Source organism: Microcaecilia unicolor, chromosome 7, assembly GCF_901765095.1.
Source record: "Microcaecilia unicolor chromosome 7, aMicUni1.1, whole genome shotgun sequence".
In the NCBI taxonomy this organism is placed as follows: domain Eukaryota; kingdom Metazoa; phylum Chordata; class Amphibia; order Gymnophiona; family Siphonopidae; genus Microcaecilia; species Microcaecilia unicolor.
Genome location: NC_044037.1, coordinates 10,715,775 through 10,741,654, shown reverse-complemented (window position 1 = coordinate 10,741,654; position 25,880 = coordinate 10,715,775). Strand labels below are relative to the sequence as shown.

The 25,880-nt window shown below is 43.4% G+C and overlaps 1 protein-coding gene across 1 annotated transcript in view; it reads right to left on the bottom strand.

The window, feature by feature from the left end:
* LOC115474358 (rho GTPase-activating protein 20-like) overlaps positions 1 to 25,880 on the bottom strand; it is an 89,436-nt gene that overhangs the window by 31,218 nt on the left and 32,338 nt on the right. The window contains exons 6-9 of the mRNA XM_030209803.1: positions 24,204 to 24,288; positions 21,072 to 21,149; positions 18,980 to 19,046; positions 4,310 to 4,498 (exon numbers count right to left, since the gene is read on the bottom strand). Coding sequence (XP_030065663.1) covers positions 4,310 to 4,498; positions 18,980 to 19,046; positions 21,072 to 21,149; positions 24,204 to 24,288 — 419 coding nt within the window. The remainder of the gene's footprint in view (positions 1 to 4,309; positions 4,499 to 18,979; positions 19,047 to 21,071; positions 21,150 to 24,203; positions 24,289 to 25,880) is intronic.

The window sequence follows — 25,880 nt, the reverse complement described above, 5'->3', positions numbered from 1 at the left end:
TATCTATGTGGGCTTATTTTTTTTTTTTTGTTACATTTGTACCACACACTTTCCCACTCATGGCAGGCTCAATGCGGCTTACATGGGGCAATGGAAGGTTAAGTGACTTGTCCAGAGTCACAAGGAGCTGCCTGTGCCTGAAGTGGGAATCCAACTCAGTTCCCCAGGACCAAAGTCCACCACCCTAACCACTAGGCCACTCCTCCACTGTTGCTACTATTTGAGATTCTACATGGAATGTTGCTATTCCACTAGAAGTCGGCCCTTGCAGATCACCAATGTGGCCGCGCAGGCTTCTGCTTCTGTGAGTCTGACATCCAGCACGTCAGACTCACAGAAACAGAAGCCTGCGCAGCCTTCTACATGGAATGTTGCTAGTTGAATAGCAGCATTCCATGTAGAATCTCCAATAGTATCTATTTTATTTTTGTTACATTTGTACCCCGCGCTTTCCCACTCATGGCAGGCTCAATGCGGCTTACATGGGGCAATGGAGGGTTAAGTGACTTGGCCAGAGTCACAAGGAGCTGCCTGTGCCTGAAGTGGGAATCAAACTCGGTTCCCCAGTTTCACTTGACCAAAGTCCACCACCCTAACCACTAGGCCACTCCTCCACTGTTGCTACTATTTGAGATTCTACATGGAATGTTGCTAGTTGAATAGCAGCATTCCATGTAGAATCTCCAATAGTATCTATTTTATTTTTGTTACATTTGTACCCCGCGCTTTCCCACTCATGGCAGGCTCAATGCGGCTTACATGGGGCAATGGAGGGTTAAGTGACTTGGCCAGAGTCACAAGGAGCTGCCTGTGCCTGAAGTGGGAATCAAACTCGGTTCCCCAGTTTCACTTGACCAAAGTCCACCACCCTCACCACTAGGCCACTCCTCCACTTATTTATCCGCTAAACCTGGCTTGTTACGTCTGAATATCGGGACGTAACTGGACTCCACCCCCCGGGATGCCCCCAACATGGCTGGCTTGAAGTTCAGCACTAACTGGTCATTTTCAGCAGCTCTTACTGGTTAAGTATTTATTTATAATCCTCTGTATAACTCAAAAAAGGTGGAGGTGGAGTCGCAGAGCTCAAAACCCAAGTAACAAAACAAAATGACCTACTCTGCTCAAGAAATGGGTATAAGTGAAAACAACAGATGTCTTCTTACAGAGAAGAAAAAGCCTCAAGGAGCTCCTGACCATAAAGGTCTAGCAGGCTACTGGTGATCAATGCAACCTGACTTGTGGTCAATATGATCTGTCCTCATCGTAGGCTTAAAAACCTTCTTCTTAAAGACATTCAAAAGCAAGTCCAAAAACCGCTATGTGAAGTGTCTTCGAATCAATTCATTCAAGTGTTCTATTTCAAGATTCAGGCTTGTACTTAACTTAAGTATTTATTTATTAGGATTTATTTACCACCTTTTTGAAGGAATTCACTCTAGGCGGTATACGGTAAGAATAGCTCAAATATGAGAAATAGGCAATTACAGCAGTAAAAAATATTCAAATAACAATACAAAGTATGGCATAATACACTACTTACGATTTCAACACAATATGTACTAGAACATTTTAATCGATAGTGAAGGGTAAAGCAAAGATGGAACATATAGATAGGTAAGGGAGTAAGAAGTGTTATTTATTTTATTTATTTGTTGCATTTGTATCCCACATTTTCCCACCTCTTTGCAGGCTCAATGTGGCTTACAATACATCATGAAAAGTGGAATGTATATAAGAGAATATACATTTAGTATTACATAAGGATATTGGGTAGCATGATAGTAATGTAGCAAGCAAAATTATAAGACAGTTCTGGATATATGCGTAAGAGTTTACATTTGTTGATCTTTGTGCTATGCCTTGTTGAAAAGATGGGTCTTCAGTAGTTTGTGGACGTTTTCAGGCTGCGCGGCAGTGTGTTCCAGAATTGTGTTAGAGAGTAAGATGACTAATTTAAGTAAAAAAGGAAAGTACCACTGAAAATGACTGGATAGCCGTGAACAACAGAGTTAACCGGTTGGTGGCCGTTCCCAGCCAGTTAACTCGCTTTGAATATCAGCCGGCAGGTGCCCAAAATCTGTGCGCTAAGATGGCATTCCAGATGCCATCATAGTTGGCATTTGTGTGCACCACAACACGTCACCATGTAAAGGTTGGAACCTCGGCATGGAACATACAGTATTCTGAAAATTTGGTGCCTGAGTGTGTGATCCAGTGGCCACAGGGGCAGAGCACTCCCCTCCTCCGAGCAAGAGGGTGCGCTGAGCAGGCACACGGCTGTCGGCTCTGCCAGTCCCTGCCCCCTCTGACATCAACTTCCTGTTCTGGGGTAGGGAACTGTCGGAGTTGACAGCCATGCACCTCTTCGGTGTGGCCCCTTGCAGCCTGCACCCATTGCCCTGCCCTTGGTATGCTACAGGTGTGATCCACCCATGTCCTGCTCACATGCAATACCCCCTCAAGCGCTAACTTATAGAATAGCACTTAAGTACAGTTACGCGTCTAACTGCTGTTTACCCCAATTGGGTGCCTAATTAGCGCCTAACTCATGGTGCACTATATAGAATTACTAATACTGATCCTTTTCTTCTCGTGTTATGTGGAAGAAAACATCATTTTATCAGATTTGTAACAGTAATATTGAGAGAAATGTAATACTGGTCATCAAATTGACAGAAAGCATGGTAACCAAGCAACTTACTGACTACCTAAACAAATTCTCAATATTACATGAATCACAATCAGGATTTCGCCCCCTCCATAGCACTGAAACAGTACTAATCACTCTCTTAGTGAAATTCAAGCAAGAAATAGCAATAGGTAATAGCATGCTCCTCCCCCAATTCGACATGTCCAGTGCATTCGACATGGTAAACTATAATACACTACTAAGGCTCCTAGACTACTTAAGGATCGGAGGAAATATACCTAGACGGATCAAGGGTTTCCTAACCACTAGAACATATCAAGTGAAATCAAATTCAAACATATCATCACCGTGGAAAGCAGACTGCGGAGTACCTCAAGGATCACCACTATCACCGATTCTCTTCAACCTAATGATGACCCCACTCGCCAAGTCCTTATCCGACCAAGGTCTTAACCCTTTCATTTATGTGGACGATGTCACAATATACATTCCTTACAAACACGATCCGACAGAAATCACCAACAAAATTAAGCTCGGCTTGAACATCATGGACTCATGGGCAAATGCATTTCAACTAAAACTCAATACAGATAAAACACACTACCTCATCCTCTCATCCCAATACAATGTGAACAACCCCATAAATATAAACACCCCAGATTACACACTCCCCATCTCAGACAGCCTGAAACCCCTCAGTGTTACAATCGACCGCAACCTAACACTAGAGAGCCACGTGAAATCCACAACTAAGAAAATGTTCCACTAACTAAGAAAATGTTCCACTCAATGTGGAAACTCAAATCTGTGAAACCATTCTTCCCGAGGGAAACATTTCAGAACCTGATACAATCAGTGGTACTAAACCACCTAGATTACTGCAATGGCATTTATGTGGGATGCAAAGAACCACTCATAAAGAAACTTCAGACTGCTCAAACCACGGCAGCCAGGCTTATATTTGGAAAAACGCGATTCAAAAGCGCCAAGCCCCTCCGTGAAAAATTGCACAGGCTCCCAATCAGAGAACATACTGCTTTCAAAATCTGCACCCTGGTTCATAAGATTATCTATGGTGAGGCCCTGGGATACATGACAGACCTCATCGACCTACCAATCAGAAATACAACCGGATCAACACGAACATATCTAAACCTCCACTACCCAAGCTGCAAAGGACTCAAATACAAATCAACTTATGCATCCAGCTTTTCCTACATAAGCACACAACTTTGGAACGCACTACCAAAAGCCGTGAAAACAACGTATAACCACCTAAACTTCCGGAAATCACTAAAAACTTACCTGTTCAAAAAGGCAGACCCTACCGACCCTACTTAAATACCTGAACCCTGCAACACTACAAAACCAAGAACGTAATGGATATAACTTAACTCCTCCTCTATACGATTCCCTAATTATGTTTGTTCCACATGGACCTTATTCTACCATAACATCACTATGTAACTGTTTATACTGGAATTGGCGAACGCCTTTACGGTACTATGTAAGCCACATTGAGCCTGCAAATAGGTGGGAAAGTGTGGGATACAAATGCAACAAATAAATAAATACTATTACAAACTATGAGGAAAGTCTCCAAAGCCTTGGTGTCTAGAGGCCCCCAGAGGGTTACCGTGGTTACTGGGATTTTACCTCTCCTCAGCTGCACAGTGGCTTGGGGCCTTGCTTTCAGGATGAACTGGCATTGTCTTTCCTTAGGCAGCTGCTCCAAGAGAGAGATCTCCAGTCCATCGGTCAGGAGAATGTTGTTATTGGTTCCTGGGGTCTGGGCTGCTGAGTCTCGGAGGCTGTTCAGTATTATGCTGAAGGGCTGTTCATGGCCTGGGGGGGAGGGTGGAAGAAAAAAAGTAAAGAGACTGTGAGGAGGGAGAACGACTGAGGTCAACAGCTCCATGCCCTCCACTGACTTTAAACAGTGGCAAGGGAGAAGTTTAGAAACACAGAAAAATATAGGTAGATAAAGACCATATGGCCTATCCAGTCTGCCCATCCATGCCATCTGCTCTTCCTAACACTCCCTTAGAGATCCTACATACTTGTCCCAAACTCTCTTGGATTCAGATTCTGTTTTCATCTCCTTCATTTCCACCAGGAGGCCGTTCCACAAATTCCCCACCCTTTCCGTTACTGATGCTAATTGTTCGTACCTTGCATAGTCATGGCCCAGAGGACCAACTAGTTCAGATCAGTGTTCCTGGTTGGGGGCAGTGCTCAAGTCAGTGGGTAGGAGTGCTAGCTTCTTCTATGCATGAAAAAAGGCTTTAGAACTCAGGGTTCGAACATTTTCAATGGCTGGATCATCTTTATGGAATAGCCTTGCCTCGGATATTACAGCAGAGTTAAACTATCTACAGTTCTGTGGGAAGGGTACAGTCATGGCTATTTCCTGTGTTGTAATAATTGATGGTTGAGTAGTGGAGAGAAACAGATGCTGGTTGGGAGGTAGGGTGGGGTGGGTGATGACGCCATGTTGGATGAATGGAAGTGGTGGGGAGAGAGGGAAGATCGGTATAGTGTGCTGGCTGCTGGCGGAAGGATGATGGGGTGGGGAGGGCAGGGTTGTGATTGCTGCTGGTTGGCTGTCGTTTCTGTTTTCATTGTATTAAATTTTGTGTTTTAACTTTGTATTGCTGGCTATAGTTTGTTCGCCATGTGGGACAGTCAGTTGTTGGCTGGGGAACTGGTATATCAAATCTTTGATGCAAATTCTATAAATAAACAGAAAGACTGGATGTAGCTCTTGTCTGCATTTCACCTCTGTTTCTCCCCTGCTCTTCTTTCAGTTTGGATGGTTGCTGAGCTCTTACATGCAATGCACAAATTCAGTTCAAGCCAGGATGTCCTTTAATGAATACGCATCTTACTTCTAATGCCAGTCAGAAAATCACAAATTTCTTTAAACTGTTATAATATTTTCCTCTTAACTGAAATATTTTATGCAATAAACACTTTCTTGTGGAAATATTTCCTGTTTATACTGCATAGACACAAATCAACCTACATATGTATGTTATAACATCATACTTACTGCATACCACCCTTCATACGTCAATGGAGCTCATTGCCACCACTCTTTTATACTCAAAATATCTGACGAAGAAGGGCAACCTTCGAAAGCTAATCAAGAAATGTATTAAGTTATGCCCAATAAAAAAGGTATCATCTTATTTTCTTTTCCATGTTTTATTTTGTTTGATTTCTATAGATTCTACATGGAATGTTGCTATTCCACTAGCAACATTCCATGTAGAAGTCGGCCCTTGTAGATCAGCAATGTGGCCGCGCAGGCTTCTGCTTCTGTGAGTCTGACGTCCTGCACGTACGTGCAGGACGTCAGACTCATAGAAACAGAAGCCTGCGCAGCCTTCTACATGGAATGTTGCTACTGGAATAGCAACATTCCATGTAGAATCTCCAATAGTAGCAACATTCCATGTAGAATCTCCAATAGTATCTATTTTACTGTCATAGTAATGCTTGAATGTTTTCACTTATATACACTGTCAGCTAGCACATTTGCTTATTTCCGATCTGAGGAAGAAGGGCAACCTTCGAAAGCTAATCAAGAAATGTATTAAGTTATGTCCAATAAAAAAGGTATCATCTTATTTTCTTTTCCATGTTTTATTTTGTTTGATTTCTGTTGATAACCTTAAGAGTGGACTAACACGGCTACCACACTCCTCTACTCAAAATACAAATGCAATACAAAAAACCATCCTAAGCATAAACAAATGTCCTGAACCAATCTGTAACAAAGTTACACTTTTAAATTAGCAAAGAGTCTTCTGAAAAACAGTGCTGCATTTGTAATCCCAAACAGTTTTATCTGTGAGCAGTGCAATCTTGTAGGCTCCTATGCAGTATACTCAGGAAGTGTTTATTGCATAAAATATTTCAGTAAAGAGGAAAATATTATAAAAGTTTAATGAAATTTGTGATTTTCTGACTGGCATTAGAAGTAAGATATAAATTGTATGCACAGTTTGGGTACGATAACTCATTTAGTATCATATTAACGAATATGCATGAGATGGATTTGCAGACAGTGGAGGGAGGCAGATCTATTTCCTGCATATTCATTGGGGATATCCTGAAAACCTGGATTGTTTGGAACCTTCGAGGACTGAACTTGTGCAGCCCTGTCTTAGAGAGTCACGATCACACTTCCTGAAACAGCCATCTGCAAATTGTTCACATTTATTTGCAGCTGTGTTGCAACAGCAATAACATGCAAATTAAAGCAATGGAATTGGCCTGGAGAGTTTCTGCTTTGTGCTGCCATTGAATCTTTGTCCCTTATAGTTGCTGCACCCTACATAAGAATAGCCATTCTGGGTCAGATCAATGCGTCCATATAGCCCAGTATCCTGCTTCCAACAGTGGCCAGTCCAGGTCACAAGTACAGATTACGTCTGGCGTTGCTTTCTGACACCTGTGTAGTCCTGTGCTTTTTTGATTTTCATGAGAAAAATTGAAGGCGTATAAAGGAGAAGAGGAAATGCAATACAGATCGAATAAAAAATACAGCAGAGCAACAATAATCACAGATTCCAATTGTCATTTTACCCACCCGACCACCAGGAGGACATGTTTTTGTTTTATTGTTATGTTTACAGTTTTGAGGTTAGGTGGGCAACAATCATGGTTCTGTCCTTCCGAGACCAGGAATCTCCTCCACTTGGTACTTGGGTTTTGCCTAGTTCATTAATTTATTTTATTTAGATCATTTGGCATACCGCCATTCACCAGACAATAGACTGGTTCAGACAACCAGTACTAAGTAGCAGAACAAAACTAAAATCAATTAGCCACAGCATAAACATAATTCATTCCTTCTCCTCACTTAGCATCCTCTGGACTCACTGAAACGAAATCTGTCGTTTGAAAAAACCTCTTAAAACCAAGGGAGAGGAACTTAATTGCAGATAAGAACTTTCATACTCTTTGCCTGTGCAATTGTCAAAGCCAGACGAAAATTCAACCAGCTTTGAGTTCGAAGCAAAGAAGAAGGGATTTGAAGAGGTACCGAATGTCCCTGTAGCACACGTGCTTGCCATTAACATAGTAACATAGTAAATGATGGCAGATAAAGACCTGTACGGCCCATCCAGTCTGCCCAACAAGATAAACTCATTTTACATGGTATGTGATACTTTATATGTACAGTATACCCGAGTTTGATTTGTCCTTGCCTTTCTCAGGGCACAGACTGTAGAAGTCTGCCCAGAATTGTTCTTGTACTAAGTTCTGAAGCTAACGTCAAAGCCCCTTAAAATTTACACTCCAGCCCATCCCTATCTTTTCAGTCACGATCAGGGCGTAGACCGTAGACGTCTGCCCAGCTCCCGTTTTGTTTCCAATTACCGGCGTCGCTGCCTAAACTCCACTAAGATTCCACGGAACCATTCCTTCTAAACAGGATTCCTTTGTGTTTATCCCACGCATGTTTGAATTCCATTACCATTTTCATCTCCACCACCTCCCACGGGAGGGCATTCCACATATCCACCAACCTCTCCTTGAAAAAATACTTCCTGACATTAGTCCTGAGTCTGCCCCCTTCAACCTCAATTCATGTCCTCTAGTTCTACCGCCTTCTCGCCTCTGGAAAAGGTTCGTTTGCGGATTAATACCTTTCAAATATTTGAACATCTGTATCATGTCACCCCTATTTCTCCTTTCCTCCAAGGTATACATGTTCAGGTCATCAAGTCTCTCCTCGTACGGTTTGCAACGCAAATCCCATACCATTTTCGTAGCTTTTCTTTGCACCACTTCCAGTCTTTTTACATCTTTAGCAAGATATGGCCTCCAAAACTGAACACAATACTCCAAGTGGGGCCTCACCAACCTCCTTTCTTCCGCTGGTTACGCCCCTCTCTACGCAGCCTAGCATCTTTCTGGCCATGGCCGTCGCCTTGTCGCATTGTTTCTTCACCTTCAGATCCTCCGACACCAACACCCCAAGGTCTCTCTCCTGAGTTGAGCTTACTAATCTCTCCCCTCCTATCCGGTATCTCTCTTTTGGGTTTCCGCACCCCAAGTGCATCACTCTACACTTCTTGGCATTAAATTTTAACTCTATTTTATTCTGGGTTAACTGTTTGTTCTGGTTTCACTTTTATTTATTTCTCAGTATCACACTGAAACCTATTTTTGTTTTTTTTTATTTGCTCTTTTCATATAATAAACTTTATGTGTGATTATTTACTTAAAATATTTTTAATGTGCAGTGCTCAGTTATCACCTGTTACAATGGAAAGGCTTTTCCTAGTAATGGTGTGTACCAGACATCATAACACTGCTGCCCTACCTCCCTCCTTTGATTCTCACAACTATGCATGTTATTTAGTAACGGAGGACTTCCTCTATGTCTACTATATTCACTTATCTTATGGCTGCAGTGTTATCTCGTGTTGACGCTGGTTCCGCCTTTTCTCCCTTTGTAACAGCTGACAGTGATGTGCTCGTGAAATTCTCCTCATTTAAATCATCGTCTTTATTTTTATTACAATCACCCGATTTTTCTGTTCTCTTTGTTCTCAACACTAGCTTTGCCGGTGTCATGGTATCATGAAGAGAACTTTAAATACTAGCTGTGTTTCGCCAGTGTCCTTACATCATCAGGAGAACTTTTAGTCTCTGCAAAAGATTCTCGTGTTATTCAGCTTCAAGTTTCTCAAATGTATCTGAGCTTTTAACTAACTCTTTTATTTTCTCAACTTATTTCATAACTTCTAATTATTCCTCATGGTACTGTTGTTCATTCAACATATTTTGCATAATACACTTCTTGAGCATACCTGGCTCGGGATATTATCCCCTCCCAGATCAGCATTCCAAAAAACTGCCAGACCCTCGACCATTCTACTAACGTTCGGAGATCCCTTCTCATAGTTTCTACTCCCTCCAGAGTATCCACTCTATTGGCTATTTTCGTGTCATCCGCAAAAAGGCACACCTTTCCTTTCAACCCTTCAGGAATATCTCCCACAAATATATTAAACAGAATAGGCCCCAGCACCGACCCCTGAGGAACTCCTCTGCTCACCTTCCTTTCCCTCGAGCGGATTCCATTTACCACCACCCTCTGCCACCTGTCGGTCAACCAGTTTCTTATCCAGTTCACCATTTTCGGTCCTAAGTTCAACCCTTTCAGCTTATTCATGAGTCTTCTGTGGGAGACCGTATCAAAGGCTTTGCTGAAGTCCAAGTAGATTACATCTAGTGCACGTCCCTCATCCAGTTCTTTGGTTACCCAGTCAAAAAAGTCAATAAGATTAGTTTGGCAGGATTTTCCTTTGGTAAAGCCATGTTGCCTCGGGTCCTGTAACCTGTCGGTTTCTAGAAAGTTAACTCTCCTTTCTTTCAGCAGTGACGCCATTATTTTTTCTACCACCGATGTGAGACTTACCAGTCTGTAGTTTCCCACTTCTTCCCTGTCTTCACTTTTGTGAAAAGGGACCACATCCACTTGTCTCCAATCTCGCGGAACATCTCCCGTCTCTAAAGATCTATTAAATAAATCTTTAAGAGGTTCCGCCAGGACCTCTCTGAGCTCCTTCAGTATCCCATCCGGCCCCATTGCTTTGTTCACCTTCAGATTTTCTAGCTGTTTATAAACTCTTTCTTCCGTAAACGACGCAGTATCCGCTCCATTCCCAGACGTTCCCTCGGCAGCCAACCGCAGTCCTTCTCCAGGATTTTCCTCCGTGAACACTGAAGAGAAATAATTGTTTAGCACGTTCGCTTTATCTTCATCACTCTCTACAAAGCCATTCTCATTATCTTTCAGTCTCGCAATTCCATTCCTATCTCTTCTCCTTTCTCCAATATATCTGAAAAAAGTCTTGTCACCTCTCTTTACATCTTTAGCCATTTTTTTCTTCCACTTGCGCTTTCGCTAGCCGTATTTCCCTCTTCGCTTCTTTCAGATTAATCCGATAATATTTTCCGTGATCCTCTCGTTGCGTTCTTTGGTATTTCTTGAACAAAGCCTCTTTTGTTCTTATTTTTTCAGCTACTTGTTTTGAGAACCATATAGGCTTCCTGCTTCTCTTGTTTTTGTTTACTTTCCTCACAAAAAGAACAGTCGCCATATTTATAGCAGCCTTTAGCTTGGACCACTGTTTTTCCACTCCTATGCCTTCCCACGCCAACAGCTCCTTCTTCAGGTATTCCTCCATTTTATCAAAATCAGTACGTCTGAAATCCAGTACTTTGAGTTTTGTGTGTCCGCACTCCACCTTTGCCCTTATATCAAACCATACGGTGTGATGATCATTATTACATAGGTGGGCACCCACCCGGATATTGGAAACACTACCTCCATTAGTGAGCACTAGATCCAGCATCGACCCTTCCCTCGTGGGTTCCGTCACCATTTGTCTGAGCAAGGCACTTTGACAGGCGTCCACAATCTCTCTACTTCATTCCGATTCCACAGACGGGACGTTCCAATCCACGTCAAACAAATTGAAATCTCCCAACAGTAGCACCTCCCCTTTCATACCAATCTTTTGAATATCTTCTATCAGATCCTTGTCTAATTTCTCCGTTTGAGCAGGAGGTCTGTAGATATCTCCCGTGTGGATACAGGTTCCATCTTTTCTTTCCAGGACGATCCATAAAGCTTCTTCTTTTCCCCAGGTTCCCTGCATTTCAGCCGCTCTGATATTCTCTCTCACATGCAGAGCCACTCCTCCACCTCTTCGGCCCTCTCTAACCTTCCTAAAAAGATTATAGCCCGGTATGGTCACATCCCATTCATGAGAATCGTTGAACCAGGTCTCCATAATAGCAACAATATCCAAGTTTTCTTCAAACATCAGGGCTTACAAGTCTTGAACATTTTTACTTAGACTATGAGCATTTGTGTACATAGCTTTCCATGTGCTTAGTGAGTTTGGGTGTTTTTTGTATTTACATGACCTTTCCCTCTGCCATCATGTTTATTCTGGGGGTGACTTTCCGAAATCCCCTGTTTCCTTTCGTCTAGAAACATACTGTCTGAATTTCTCCCCAAGGATCCTTTTTCTCATCACAGAAAGATGTAGCCCATTATTACAATACAGCCTGTTATTTTTCCACGTATTACCCCATTCTCCTATGAATCTGAAATCTTCTTCTTTACACCAAGACTCAAGCCACTTATTGAAAGCCACTGTTTTGCGTAGTCTTTCTTCTCCCTTCCCCCATGTGGGAATTACTTCAGAAAAAGCCACAGTTCAAACCAAAGATTTCAGTCCCTCCCCAAGCTTCTGGAACGCTCTCTGTGCTGTAAACTTGCTATTGTTGGCCAGGTCATTTGTCCCCAGGTGAATTACAACATCAGCGTTTGAAGCCTTGCTCTGTTCTTGGATCACTTTCAGTATTTGGTCTGTACATCTTGTAGCTGAAGATCCTGGAAGACATTTCACTACGTTGGAACCCCTGAACTGTGCTCCTAAGTTAATGCCTCTGATAATGGAGCCTCCGAGCAGTAATAATTTTCTGCTTTTCACAATTCTGTCATTAGTTGGGGGATGTTTCTGGGGTTGTGCTATTTTCATTGCCTCTGGTTCTACCACAGTACATCTTTTTTCGCTATCATAATGATGCAATGTCCCTCCACGTGTGTCAGGGTAAAATGTTCAGGAAGGTACATATCTAGATATGGTCACCCACCAGCTGTCCCTTTAGCGTTGGCAGAATTCCTCATAGGGGCTCAGAAGGCCATCACAAGTATGGTTCTCAACATTATATATCCCCAGATACTGCTAACGTATGACTCTGATTTTAAAATATTTAAATACGAGCATTACTTAGTACGTAAGTACATAAGTATTGCCATACTGGGAAAGACCAAAGGTCCATTGAGTCCAGCATCCTGTTTCCAACAGTGGCCAATCCAGGTCACAAATACCCGGCAAGATCCCAAAAATGTACAAAACATTTTATACTGCTTATCCCGGAAATAGTGGATTTTCCCCAAGTCCATTTAATAACGGTCTATGGACTTTTCCTGTAGGAAGCCGTCCAAACCTTTTTTAAACTCCGCTAAGCTAACTGCCTTTACCACATTCTCTGGCAACGAATTCCAGAGTTTAACTACCTATGCCACTGTCTGAATATTATCGGCTTGTACATCCATATACTTCAAACCCAATAAAACAACATTAATCACCCCATGACTGAGACTGATGAAGTGACTGGACCTGACCTACAGTGACACAGACCCTCCCATGCAAACCTAGATCTCTGGGCTGTTATCGTGCAGATCTGGGTCCATAGGGTTGCAAATAGGAAGTTTACCTAAAAGGAGGTTCTATCAGTACTAAAACACAAAATCTCAGAGCGTAACCAATCAAGCCAGAACCAGAACCACAGCAACTGGGTCAAGATCAGAGGCAGAACTCCATCTAGTCCATAAGCCACAACCAGACCCCAAAGGCCCCTCCTGACTCTTGAATGCTGTTATTTTAGTCTAATACCCATATTCTGAGGCTTCACTCAAGAGTTTCTGCATGTCACGCCTGTGGGAAAACCTCGGTTCAGCAAGACCATCTCCATGGGAAAAATATAAGTCTGGTGCTTGGACTGAATCTTAGCAGTATACAGTATCTCTGCTCTGCAACATGACTACATGAAAATATCCAAAGTAAAAAACAAAACAAATAAAAAAAAACAGTTATGGATTACTATGGGAACGATGAGGGAAGAATGTTCAATGTGCTTTGCCAAGATAAATAGCCAAACTCCCTGGCATTGTACAGTTCATGGAGTCTGGCTCCATTCTGTGACGTGTTGCTGGTCATGTATGAATTGGTAGAACACGCAACCTCTTCTAGCTCTGACGCTCACTGGAGCTGTGAACTGGAGGCAGTGGCAATCCGGCTAAGAAAACAGAACACAAACCCTTTAGGAAACGCTTTCAAAGGCTTAGTCGGGGTCAAATTGCACGTTTGTAAGGTCAAGAAATACGGGGCTGGATTTTCAATGGGCTGAAAGTATGCCTAGACTTTCACAACATCTACACTCTCATCTGCACTGAAAAAATAAACATTCTAAGTGCAGGTTTGAAAATTTACATGGAAACACTTTAAAAACAAATAGGAGGAAATATTTTTTTTCATTCAATGAATAGTTAAGTTTTAGAACTCTTTGCCGGAGGATGTGTTAACAGCGGTTAGCGTATCTGGGTTTAAAAATGGTTTGGACAAATTCCTGGAGGAAAAGTCCATAGTCTGCTATTGAGACAGACATGGGAAGCAACTGCTTGCCCTGGGATTGGTAGCATGGAATGTTGCTATTCTTTCTGCATGAAATCTTGTCACTCTTTAGGATTCCAGAATCTTGCTATTCTTTGGGATTCTACATGGAATCTTGCTACTCTTTAGGATTCTGGAATCTTGCCATTCTTTAGGGTTCTACATGGAATCTTGCTACTCTTTAGGATTCTGGAATCTTGCTATTCGTTCGGGTTCTATATGGAATGTTGCTACTTTTTAGGATTCTGGAATCTTGCTATTCTTTAGGGTTCTACATGGAATCTTGCTACTCTTTGAGATTCTGCACGGAATCTTGTCACTCATTAGGATTCCAGAATCTTGCTATTCTTTGGGATTCTACATGGAATCTTGCTACTGTTTAGGAGTCTGGAATCTTGCTATTCTTTAGGGTTCTACATGGAATCTTGCTACTCTTTAGGATTCTGGAATCTTGCTATTCTTTGGGGTTCTATATGTAGAGAGGTGTGGTAGCCGTGTTAGTTCACTCTATATGGAACGTTGCTACTCTTTAGGATTCTGGAATCTTGCTATTCTTTGGGATTCTACATGGAATCTTGCTACTCTTTAGGATTCTGGAATCTTGCTATTCTTTGGGGTTCTATATGGAATGTTGCTACTCTTTGGGTTTCTGCCAGGTACTTGTGACCTGGCTTGGCCACTGTTTGGAAAACAAGATGCTGAGCTAGATGGACCATTGTTCTGACCTAGTATGGCCACTATTGGGTTCTTATGTTAACTAAACATGTCCATTTTGGTTTGAAAGATGCATGTTTTACATCGTCATTAGGAATGACTTGAGGTAGATCCAACATTTTATCCACATAACTGTCTAGTCTTCAAACACAAACTCTGAGGTTACAAGAATATTGGACTGGTTCATGCGCCATGAAAAGGTTAAGTGCTGTATTTCTCTTAGGTGCCTGATAGACAACGCACTTTTATTTTAACCTTGCTGAATTAGTCAGGAGATCAGTTACAGGAGAGGAGTTAGATATTTTGATTTTTCTTGATTACTAAAGTTTTTCATAATATGGACAATGCATTTTCTTAAGACGCTTTTTATACCAATGAGTATGAAGCATGAAGTATTAAGGGGATGGGATGACTTTCCTATGAGGAAAGGCTAAAGCGGCTAGGGCTCTTCAGCTTGGAGAAAAGGCGGCTGAGGGGAAAATAATGAGTGGAGTGGAAAAGATAGATGTGGAGCGTCTGTTTACGCTTTTCAAAATTACTAGGACAAGGGGGCATGCGATGAAGCTGGAGTGCAGTAAGTTTAAAACAAATAAGAGAAAATGTTTCTTTACTCAGCGCGTAATTCGACTCTGGAATTCATTGCCAGAGAATGTGGTTAAGGCGGTTAGCTTAGCAGAGTTTAAGAAAGGTTTGGACGGCTTCCTGAAGGAAAAGGCCATAGAATGTTATTAAATGGACGTAGGGAAAAATCCACTATTCCTGGGACAAGCAGTACAAAATGCTTTGCTCCGTGGATCTTGTCGGGTGATTGTGACCTGGATGGGCCACTCTCGGAGACAGGATGCTGGGCTAGATGAACCTTTGGTCTGTCCCAGTGTGGCGATGCTTATGTCTAATCACCCCCTCATATGGTACAGGCTATTTCAGAAACACAGGACAACAAATGATGTGGTTCTTTTTGCCTTAGAACTAATTGGATCTATTTTTGAAAAGCCAATTTTAAAAGCCATTTCTGTGTGTAAGGAAATAGGCTGATGCAACTTCATGCCCAATCTGCACATAAAGTTACGCCTGTATAACTTGTATACGTAGCTTTTCCTAAACAATTTCCTGTTTTCCCAGTGAACAAGGACGCTATAGAGATAACGGTCACCATCTCAGGCAGAAAATAAGAACGTAAGAATAACCATACTGGCCCAGAATACTGTTTCCAACAGTGACCAATCCAGGTCTCAAGTACCTGGCAGATTCCGGAACCCCAAAGAGTAGAAGATTCTGGAATTCCAAAGAACGGCAAAATTCCAGAACCCCAAAGAGAAGAAAGATTCCAGAATTCCAAAGAGTAACAAGATTCCATGTTATCGATCCCAGGGCAAGCAGTGGCTTCCCCCATATCTGTTTCAATTGCAGACTATGGACTTTTCCTCCAAGAAGTTGTCCAAACCTTTTTTAAATACATAAGGTAAGAATTACACGCAGATCAGATTCACTAATCAAATAATGTGAAACCCACAAAAATACAGTGAAATCAGTATGGTGGCACGCCCACTTATTATGCAAGGAGGAAAAAGACCTATTGAGGTGGCGGAAAGGGCTCCTGTGCTAACCCATTGGTAACCGGGCAGAGCCATACTAAAAAAATAAATAAATAATAGGAAGGAATAGCATAGAACAGCAAGAAAAAACCCTAAAACTATTTTGCTGATGCAAACGTAAAACAGAGACACGTTAAGGATTCTTCCAGGTTCCATGAATTGAAGATATACAACTTAAGCTGTTTGGGCATTTCAGGAGTGGTTTAGGAAATTCATAGTTAACAGATCCTATCAAGTTAAAATGAATGATTCTTTATCATTTACTTGGAATCATTTATGTGGAGTTCCTTAGGAATTCCAACTTTCCCTGATTTTATTCAATATATGTATAATATCAGTTGAGAGTATACAATATCTAGAGGATAGTGCTGGGCAGACTTATACGGTCTGTGCCAGGGCCGGTGGTTGGGAGGCGGGGATAGTGCTGGGCAGACTTATACGGTCTGTGCCAGAGCCGGTGGTTGGGAGGCGGGGCTGGTGGTTGGGAGGCGGGGATAGTGCTGGGCAGACATACGGTCTGTGCCAGAGCCGTTGGTTGGGAGGCGGGGCTGGTGGTTGGGAGGCGGGGATAGTGCTGGGCAGACTTATACGGTCTGTGCCCTGAAGAGCACAGGTACAAATCAAAGTAGGGTATACACAAAACGTAGCACATACGAATTGTCTTGTTGGGCAGACTGGATGGACCGTGCAGGTCTTTTTCTTCTGTCATCTACTATGTTACTATATGTTACATTATTCATATGCTGATGACATTACATTGAGTAGCACTGATTAGATTATTGCAATTCATTATATAATGGTCTTAAGTGATCTTCCATTCATTGTCTTCAATTAGTTTTGTATACAACAACGCTATTCTATGGTTAGCGTATCTGGGTTTAAAAAAGGTTTGGACAAGTTCCCGGAGGAAAAGTCCATAGTCTGTTATTGAGATGGACACAGGGGAAGCCATTGCTTGCCCTGGAATTGGCAGCATGGAATGTTGCTACTAATTGGCTTTCTGCCAGGTACTTGTGGCCTGGACTGGCCACTGTTGGAAACAAGATACTGGGCTGGATAGACCATTGGTCTGACCCAGTATGGCTATTCTTATGTTGTAAATTAATTTATAATGCTCACCATTGCTCAAACATCAAGGTTGGTTGCCCATTGCTTGCAGGTTGAAGTATAAGATCCTGCTTTTATTTTTGTTACATTTGTACCCCGCACTTTCCCACTCATGGCAGGCTCTATGCGGCAGGCAATGGAGGGTTAAGTTACTTGCCCAGAGTCACAAGGAGCTGCCTGTGCCGGGAATTGAACTCAGTTCCTCAGTTCCCCAGGACCAAAGTCCATGACCCTAACCACTAGGCCACTCCTTTTCAGATACTGCAGACAGATGTTCCTCAGTATCTTTCAAGTTATCTTATTCCCATCTGCCCATCTCGTTCTCTGCATTCCCAGAATCATAATGTATTAACAGTTTCATCTATTACCTCAGCCTACTCAGAGGCATGTGTCCCTCCACCTTCTCTTTCTTAGCTCCTTCTTTATGGGATATATCAATGTTCTCACTCTGCTTAGACACGTCTTATCCTAAATTCAAGGCAAGCTTTTAAAAAATACTTTGTGGCCCAAGTCTTTTCTGAACTTGGGTAGGCCTTGGGTTGTGAAGAATTTCTAGCTTTGGTGCTAATGATCTTGCTTGCCCTCCCCTGTGTCTCCACTCAGGGCCGCCAAGAGACTGGGCCAGGCCCGGGGCAAGGCCGTTCCCTGAGGTTGCCGCTGCCGCTCCCCCCCACCATCCGCCACCGGGCCGGGCCCCCTGCATTGAAATCAAAGCCCCTCTCACCTCCGTGTGAAAGCGCTGCAGGCAGCAGGGCAGCCGATCGCCTCCCTTCGGGCCTCTTTCCCTCCCTGTGTCCCGCCCTCGCGGAAGTTACGTCAGACGAGGGCGGGACACAGGGAGGGAAGGAGGCCTGAAGGGAGGCGATCTGCTACCCTGCTGCCTGCAGCGCTTTCACACGGAGGTGACAGGTGCTGTGATTTCAATGCAGGGGACCCGGCCCGGTGGCAGACGGTCGACGACGGAGGGCGGGTGGGACTGCGGCGCCAGGCCCCCCCTGGAGGCCCGGGCCTGGGGAATTTTGTCCCCCCTGCCCCCACCTCTCGGCAGCCATGTCTCTACTTTATTTCTTAGTATGTCTTTTGTAACTTTAACCACCTTTCATTTGCTGTTCTGTTCTTTGTTTGTACTGTTGAATCGTTGTGTCATTATCTTTCTTTTACTTGTTTCCTGTTTATTCTGGGCTACCTTTGAAAGCTAATCAAAAATGCATTATAAGTCCAATAAAAAAAAGGTATCATCTTATTTTCTTTTCTTTGTGTTGTTTTATGTTCTAAACTGCACTGCCATTGATCGTACTGTTCCCTCTAAGCTGAGCGGGAGTCCTCCAACAGCATTTCTGTCAGTAGGGGGCAGTGCTTCAATATTGTGTTTTCAATTGCTAGGGCTAAGCAGGTTTGCTGGAATCCTACAGAGCTTGCCTGTCTATCACTATTGAAAAAGTCATAGTGAAACAGCACCCCCCCCCCCCCCCCCCCACTGGCAGCTTAGAGGGAACAGTGATTGATTGAAGAGGGATATTCGAAAACCAAAGAAACAAACAAGTACCAACTTAGCTCAGTTCTTCTCAGCTGAACTGCCACCGGTAAATTCCGGAACTGGAAAGGATTGCATAGATGAATGACGTGGCTCTTACCGATAAGGGCGTAAGGGGACTCATTCTTTCCTGAGATTGCCCAGAGGTGGTAGTCACTTGCTCTGCCCTACAGGTGAAGAAAAGAAAGGGCAAAAAAAAAGATATTTTTCCATAGAAAATATTGTGGTCGCCATGTTAATTCAGCTGAAGTTGTAGAAATAAAGTTCAAAGTGGTAGGCTATAGCTTTACTGAACAAACTTTGACTAGCATTGGAAAGCGCCTCTGCCTTTCGCGGGTCAGGAAATAAAATGCAAGGACAGAGGGGCAGAATGGATTAGCTGTACGGAAAGTGGAAAGAGAGATAAGCTCCAGGTCAATAAGAAAGTCATTAATAGGACAGGAAGGCGCTGATTTTAGAAAGATAAGTAAGTACCTGTGGGTTTGTATAAAATACTATCATAAATCCTGCAGAAAGCTTGAAAGATGTAGACATTATGGGCCAGAGTCAGTAAACGGCACTCAAAGTTAGGCGTTGGGAAAAATTGGGGCGAAACGCTTTATAAAGGGTGCTCCAGGCTGAGGTGCTTAGGGTGGATTTCTGCGCTCAAATTTGGCTGCGAGGACTTACGCCCGCTGAAACCTGGCATAGATCATGGTGCGCAAGTTAGGCAAATAGCCCCGATATTCTGAAACACTGTGCTGAAATATTTGGAATTGCCCTGATCTGCCCATGCCCCTCTCACGGCCACGTCCCCTTTTGGGTTGACCGTGAGACATTTTGGGCACATGTAGGGTAGATCCACACACAAGTCCAAATTAGCCCCAATTGATGCCAATAATTGATTAATAGTTTGTTAAGTAATTAGCGTGTGGAACTTGGAGCCACGCCCAAATTTGGGTGACCTTTACATAATCCGGGGGGGGGAGGGGGGGTGTGCCTGCTCGAGAAGTGTAAACGTACAAGCATACAAGACATGCAATCGCGCATATGAAAATCGTGACTCCATTTATATTCTATCTAGCATGAACATCATTTCAGAAAAAAGACACACAGGAAGTTCAAAGGGTTAAAAACCAGCACATAAATACACAGGTACCAGAACACACATGTTAATTTAAGCCAGTTTAGAAATATAAACATGTATCTACCTGATACTGTCACAGAGATTGGAATCCCTTGCTAATTTGGCTTTTGGGGGGATAAAAGCCACTGGGCGAGGCGGACTGACAGTGATCAGGGGCCCCCAGGCAGTAAAAGTCATTGGTCCCCCCCATCCCAGATTTCAACTAACAAACCGTGGCAGTACCCGTCAGTGTTCCGATCCCCTCCGTTCTCTCCCATGGGTGGCTCAGACAGAAGAAAACGGTCACTGAGCCAGCCGTGCAAGTGCTCTGCATAACTCGGAAGGTCCCGCCTCCCTCTGACACACACTTAAGGGCGGTACTGGCCAAAAGGTATCCAGGGGATCATTTTCTTCTGTATGGGCCGCCCACCGGAGAGTACAGAGGGAATCAGGACACTGACAGGTACTGCCAAAGTTTGTTAGAGAGAGGCACTGAGCCCCCTTCAGCTCTTGGGCCCTCGGGGAGTGCCTGGTTGCTCATATTGTCAGTCCACCTCTGCCACTGGGGGATTAAGGGAGAATCCTCCCCTAATTCATCCAGTGAAGTGCTACTCAATCGGAGTACTTGCTTGGTAGCAGGTATAAATCCAGTTCTGTGAAGTCATCAATATTTATTCCCCTTCTGAAATGGGGAATAAACATTTATCTTCTGGACATGACCTAGTCACACCCAAGACACGCCCCCTTTCCATCTGCACATACTTGAGTTTCAGACGTGCAGCGTACATATCCCGGCTTTATAAAATGGGAACTTGGACATTTATGCAAGATAAACTTTTCATTACCAATTTATGCACATCTCAAACGTAAATAGGCCTTCGAAAATAACCGCCGTAGACAGCTGGCATGTAAATGTAAGCAGTTTGTTATAGAATTACTCTTTAAGTATAAAACTCAGCTGACCCTGGGGTCTTTCTTTGTCTTACAAAATACAACAAGCAGCTGCTATAGGTTTTCAGTAACAATCAGATGCACTACACCATTGAACAAGTAGGGTTTTGGGCTGGTGTCGCACCGCCAGGCTTACAAGAATTCCAAGCTGTGGAACCGCCATCTTGATGACCTTTTCCACTGTTTCTGTATTGGAAACGTTGATCGTGGTAGTCTAGGGGAAGAAAACAGACATGTGTCAAGAGAACTGATGGAACAGTGGCTTCAGTATCAGTTTAATGGGTGTATGTTCTACATTGTGTAGGCATTTTTATTATTTGCCAGTCTTTGCGAATTGCTATCCATATTGTTCAACCTCCTGCTCCTTTGGGCTTCAAGGAGGGCTGCAATCTGGCATCCTAAGCCTTCACTTGTAGATTATCGGGGAGTTTCCCCCTATGTTATTTTCCTCTCCCAGTGTACTGTATTCTATTTAATTATTTATTCCAGGCATTTGATATGCTGCAAATTAATCCTTTATAGGCAAACTAAGGTCTGTACTGAGGACGGGGGAAGAAGGGGAAAGGGTTGGAGTGTGACATGGAGGGGAGGGGACCAGCTGGTTGGCAGCAGGAAAAAGAAGAATAGAAAGGTTTTCAAAAGAGTCTTGAATGAAGGACGAAGCATAGCAACTCTGAGAGATGAAGGCAGGTCACTCCACAACTTGGGGCCCGTGTAGCTAAACGCTATGTCATGTGAGAGTGTGAGATGAAGGGTAGAAGGGGGAAGGTAGACGTAGAAGATTATCAGAAGATGATCGAAGAATTGTGGAGGGAGAGTAAGGAACTAGAAGTCTGTGCAAACAGGCAGGAGCATTGGGTGCACGGCCCTTGAAAGTAAGCACGAGTAGTTTATAACAGATGTGGTATGAGACGGGGAGCCAGTGCTTTAGACGAAGAAGAGGGGATACATGATCAAAATGGTGCGCACGATGAATGTTTAACTGCCGTAGACTGAACTAATCGTAGGTGTTTTAAAGAGGATAGTGGATGGTCAGCATGTAAAGAGTTGCAATAATCTATGCGAGTGATGACCAAGGTCAAAATGAGGGATGGATTGAGGGGAGAGAAAAGGGTGACCAGAACGAATGCAATGTAAAGCAAAAAAGGAGGACTTAACCACCTTATCTACTTGTTTCTTGAAGGTAAGTTTCGAATCAAATATGACACCCAGGATTCTAACACAGTCTTTCTAGGCAAGCCGAATGTTATCCAAAACTGGAGCAGGGGGTAAGGGACAACTGGGTCCAGTGAAGGCGATGGATTCACATTTAGTCTGGTTAAGAAAGTGGCCATAATCATAGGCGCCCGGTATAAGAGGCTTGGAGAGGCTAAGCCTCCCCTGCTGTGATCTGAGGGGTTCAAATTGTTGATTTACCTTCATCCTCACAGCAGGAGCTGCAGTGAAAGCCCTCTAGCCTTGTAGTAGTTGTGTAACCAGTTGTATAAATTGGTTTATAGTTTGATTACCTTACTGCTGGGAGAGGAGGGGGGGGGGGGGGGGGGGTTGGCTGGAGGTGTCCTGGGTTGCCAGGGAGATATTTAAGGAGGATGGCTTCCTGATCTGCACTGAGGACAGATAGCAGCAGAATCGGATACCGGGCCAGCATGATCAGAAAAAGTCACCAGACAACAAAGGTAGAAAAGATCATTTTATTTTCATTATAGTGTTTGGAATATGTCCACTTTGAGAATCAGGTGCTCAACATTAAAAGTTTATATTTATTTACTTATGTATGGCATTTTATCCCACATTAAACATGAATTAGGATGTTTTGTGGCTCTACATGAGAATTGTGATATTATGATCCCTTGTTTCATATTGTTGACGGTCTGCATTTTCCGTATGGGTGGTATATTGGTGTATTAGGTTCTGCCTAGTGTAATATTTATGGTACAGTAAGGTTCTGAGTGTGTTTTTGCACAAAGTTGTGCATAGTGTTTTGCAGTTGAGCGATTGTGCTTAGAATATGCTTTGAGCAACCACTTTATTCTTTGACATATGATACATATCTAATATCTAAATTTAATAAAAGGTATTAATTGTGACTTTTATTTTTATTTATTTATTTTTTCTGTGTGTTATCAGACAATTATGGATTTAAGCTCCACCCCTGGCCCCACCCCTGGCCCCACCCCTAACCCCCGCCCCCCTTTAGCCTCCCCAAACAGTTGGGCCACCGACCACCTATGGCCATAATCTTTCAGCCATGTAGAAACAGTGATGAGGTTTCAAGACATCAGGGGCAGAGGAGAGGTCAGTAGTGTGGTAACGGATCTGGATGTCACCTGCATAGCAAACGGCTGACATCCTTACTCTCGAATAATGGTTATCAAAAGGGCAAGAAATATTCTAAACAGAGTGGGGGGAGAGAATTGAACTTTGGGGGATACTGAAAATAATTGGGAGGATGGCTGAGCATGAGTCAGAGTGAGTGAGTTGATAGGAACAGCCGGTAAGATAACTGGGGAACCAGGAATGGACAGAACCACAGATCCCAATAGTATGAAGACGTTCGAGGAGAAGTGAATGGTCTAGCAGGTCAAAAGTGGTCGATAAATCTAGCGAAACAATAATTTCAGCAGAACGTTGATCAAGGGCCACCCAAATGGTGTCGTATAAAGAGACAAGTAGAGTTTCAGTGCTATGATTGAAACAAAAACCGGCTTGATATGGATGAAGAATATTAGTCTGATCGAGAAAGGTTTCAAGTTGGCAGAGGATGAGTTTATCAAGAATTTTGATACAGCGCTGCGTATGCCTTGTAGCGCTATAGAAATGCTAAATAGTAGTAGTAATAGTAGTAATTTTCCCCCCAAAAAAGGGAGGTTAGAGATGGGACGGAAGTTAGAAGATAAAGAGGGATCAAGATTAGGTTTCTTTAGCAAGGGGAGGACCAAGGCGTGTTTCCAAGAGGAGGGTATAATTCCTGATGAGAGGGAGGATTGAATAAGAGGGAAAAGGTAGGGAATCCTTGGGGTCTGGACATGTTACACTGTTGTTAGTGGAATGCTTGTACTATACATTTAAATATACAGGTTCAGGACTCAGAGCAGCAGGCTATCATCGCTGCCGTGCCCAGGATAAAGTCTGAAGTCTTCCTCAATCCACTAGGGTGTGTGAAGGGTTAAGGGAGAGCCTTCGTGATGAGAAGAACAGCTGCCTATAGAAAATTCTTAGTGGGTTATGCCCTGAAGAGGAAGAGAGGGGCGGCACAAGCCAGACTGACCGAAGTGTATCCGTTGGCTTCCAGGAACAGAATGGTCATTGGCAGATTGATGGGGAACTCCTCTTTTTTCATTGCGCCAATCTGCCTAGAGAGCAAGAGACAAACACAGAAAGGCTTAGAAATCACATTCCTGATCTGTTTCTAAACAAGAAGAAAGAAACTGTTGGCCTTGTGCTTCAGGGGCAACAGTACGTCTGACTATGTCCCTGCCCATTTTCAAGTCCTTACTCAAAGCCCATCTCTTCTCCCTTGCTTTTGGTGCCTAACCACCCTCCCCATTCATGTTACCTACACTGACTACATAGTTTGTAACCTTTAGATTGTAAGGTCTCTTGAGCAGGGACTGTCCTTCCCCATGTTTAAACTTGTACAGCACTGCATAACCCTGGCAGCGCTATAGAAATGCTAAGTAGTAGTAGTAGTACTTCAGCTTGGTAGAAAACACCGAGACGCCCATTATATTACTAAGAGCATCTCGGCGTTTACCAAAAGCTGATTTCTACCGTGAGCTAAAAAAACGCCACGGCTTAGTAAAAGACCCCCTTAGATTATTGTAATGTTTCAGTTTTTGGTATTATGAAAAAAAGTTCATTCATAAAGACTCCAGAATGTTAAATTGTATCAAAACATGACTTTTTATTACATCAATGTGCCTATACTAAACATACAACACATATAAACAATTAAACTACTCATTCATCACCATTCACACACCACTCACCCATTGCTTCTGACTCTTGAACATAATACGGCATATACAAGCTTATCAGATCGTGTACAGAAAAGTGCGTGTGCTGTTGTAGTTATAAATCACCCAATATGTAACAACGAACTTTCAACACGCTTCTTGTTAGCCTGTAATGGTCTCTTTGAACAGATCTTATTCACGGTTACGGGAGATCGAACTTGTCCAAGCAACTTATCTCACGTTGTTCAGCCCGTTCCAGGCTCCACTGATGATACAACGCTGCGTGTATTCAAACTGAATGCTGTTGTTTATCCCCAAACCACGCTGCTGAATTGCGTTAGCCTTAATCAACTTGCAGACACTGGGTGAGGAGGGGGGGGGGGGGGCGCAAAAAAAAAAAACAAACCACCGTTCAGGCAGAAATCGCAAAAAACCACCGTTCAGGCAGAAATGGGTGAGTGGCGTGTGAATGGTGATGAATGAATAGTTTAATTGTTTATATGTGTTGTATGTTTAGTATAGGCACATTGATGTAATTAAAAGTCATGTTTTGATACAATTTAACATTCTGGAGTCTTTATGAATGAAGTTCTGAAATACAGACTCTGGTAGTACAACTTTATCCCCTTGTTGTGGGGATTATCAGGGCCGTGCCTAGGGTCTCCGGCACCCCCCTGCAGTTGGCCTCTCCGGCGCCCCCCCCCCCCAAAAACGAGCGCTACACTACCCGCGCTCTTCTCCCTAGATCCTTTTTTTTTTGTTTAAATTTACCTCTCCGGCGCGCGGCAGCGTAGGCAGCGTTAGTGAGAAGGAGGCGGCGCTCCCGCCCCCCGCCCCGACGTGTCTTGCCTTCGCTATGTCCCGCCTTCTTCTGACATCAGAAATGACGCCAGAAGAAGGCGGAACCGAGCGAAGGGAAGACACGTTGGGGTGGCCGGGGGAGCGCCACCTCCTTCTCACTAACGCTGCCGCGCGCCGGAGAGGTAAAT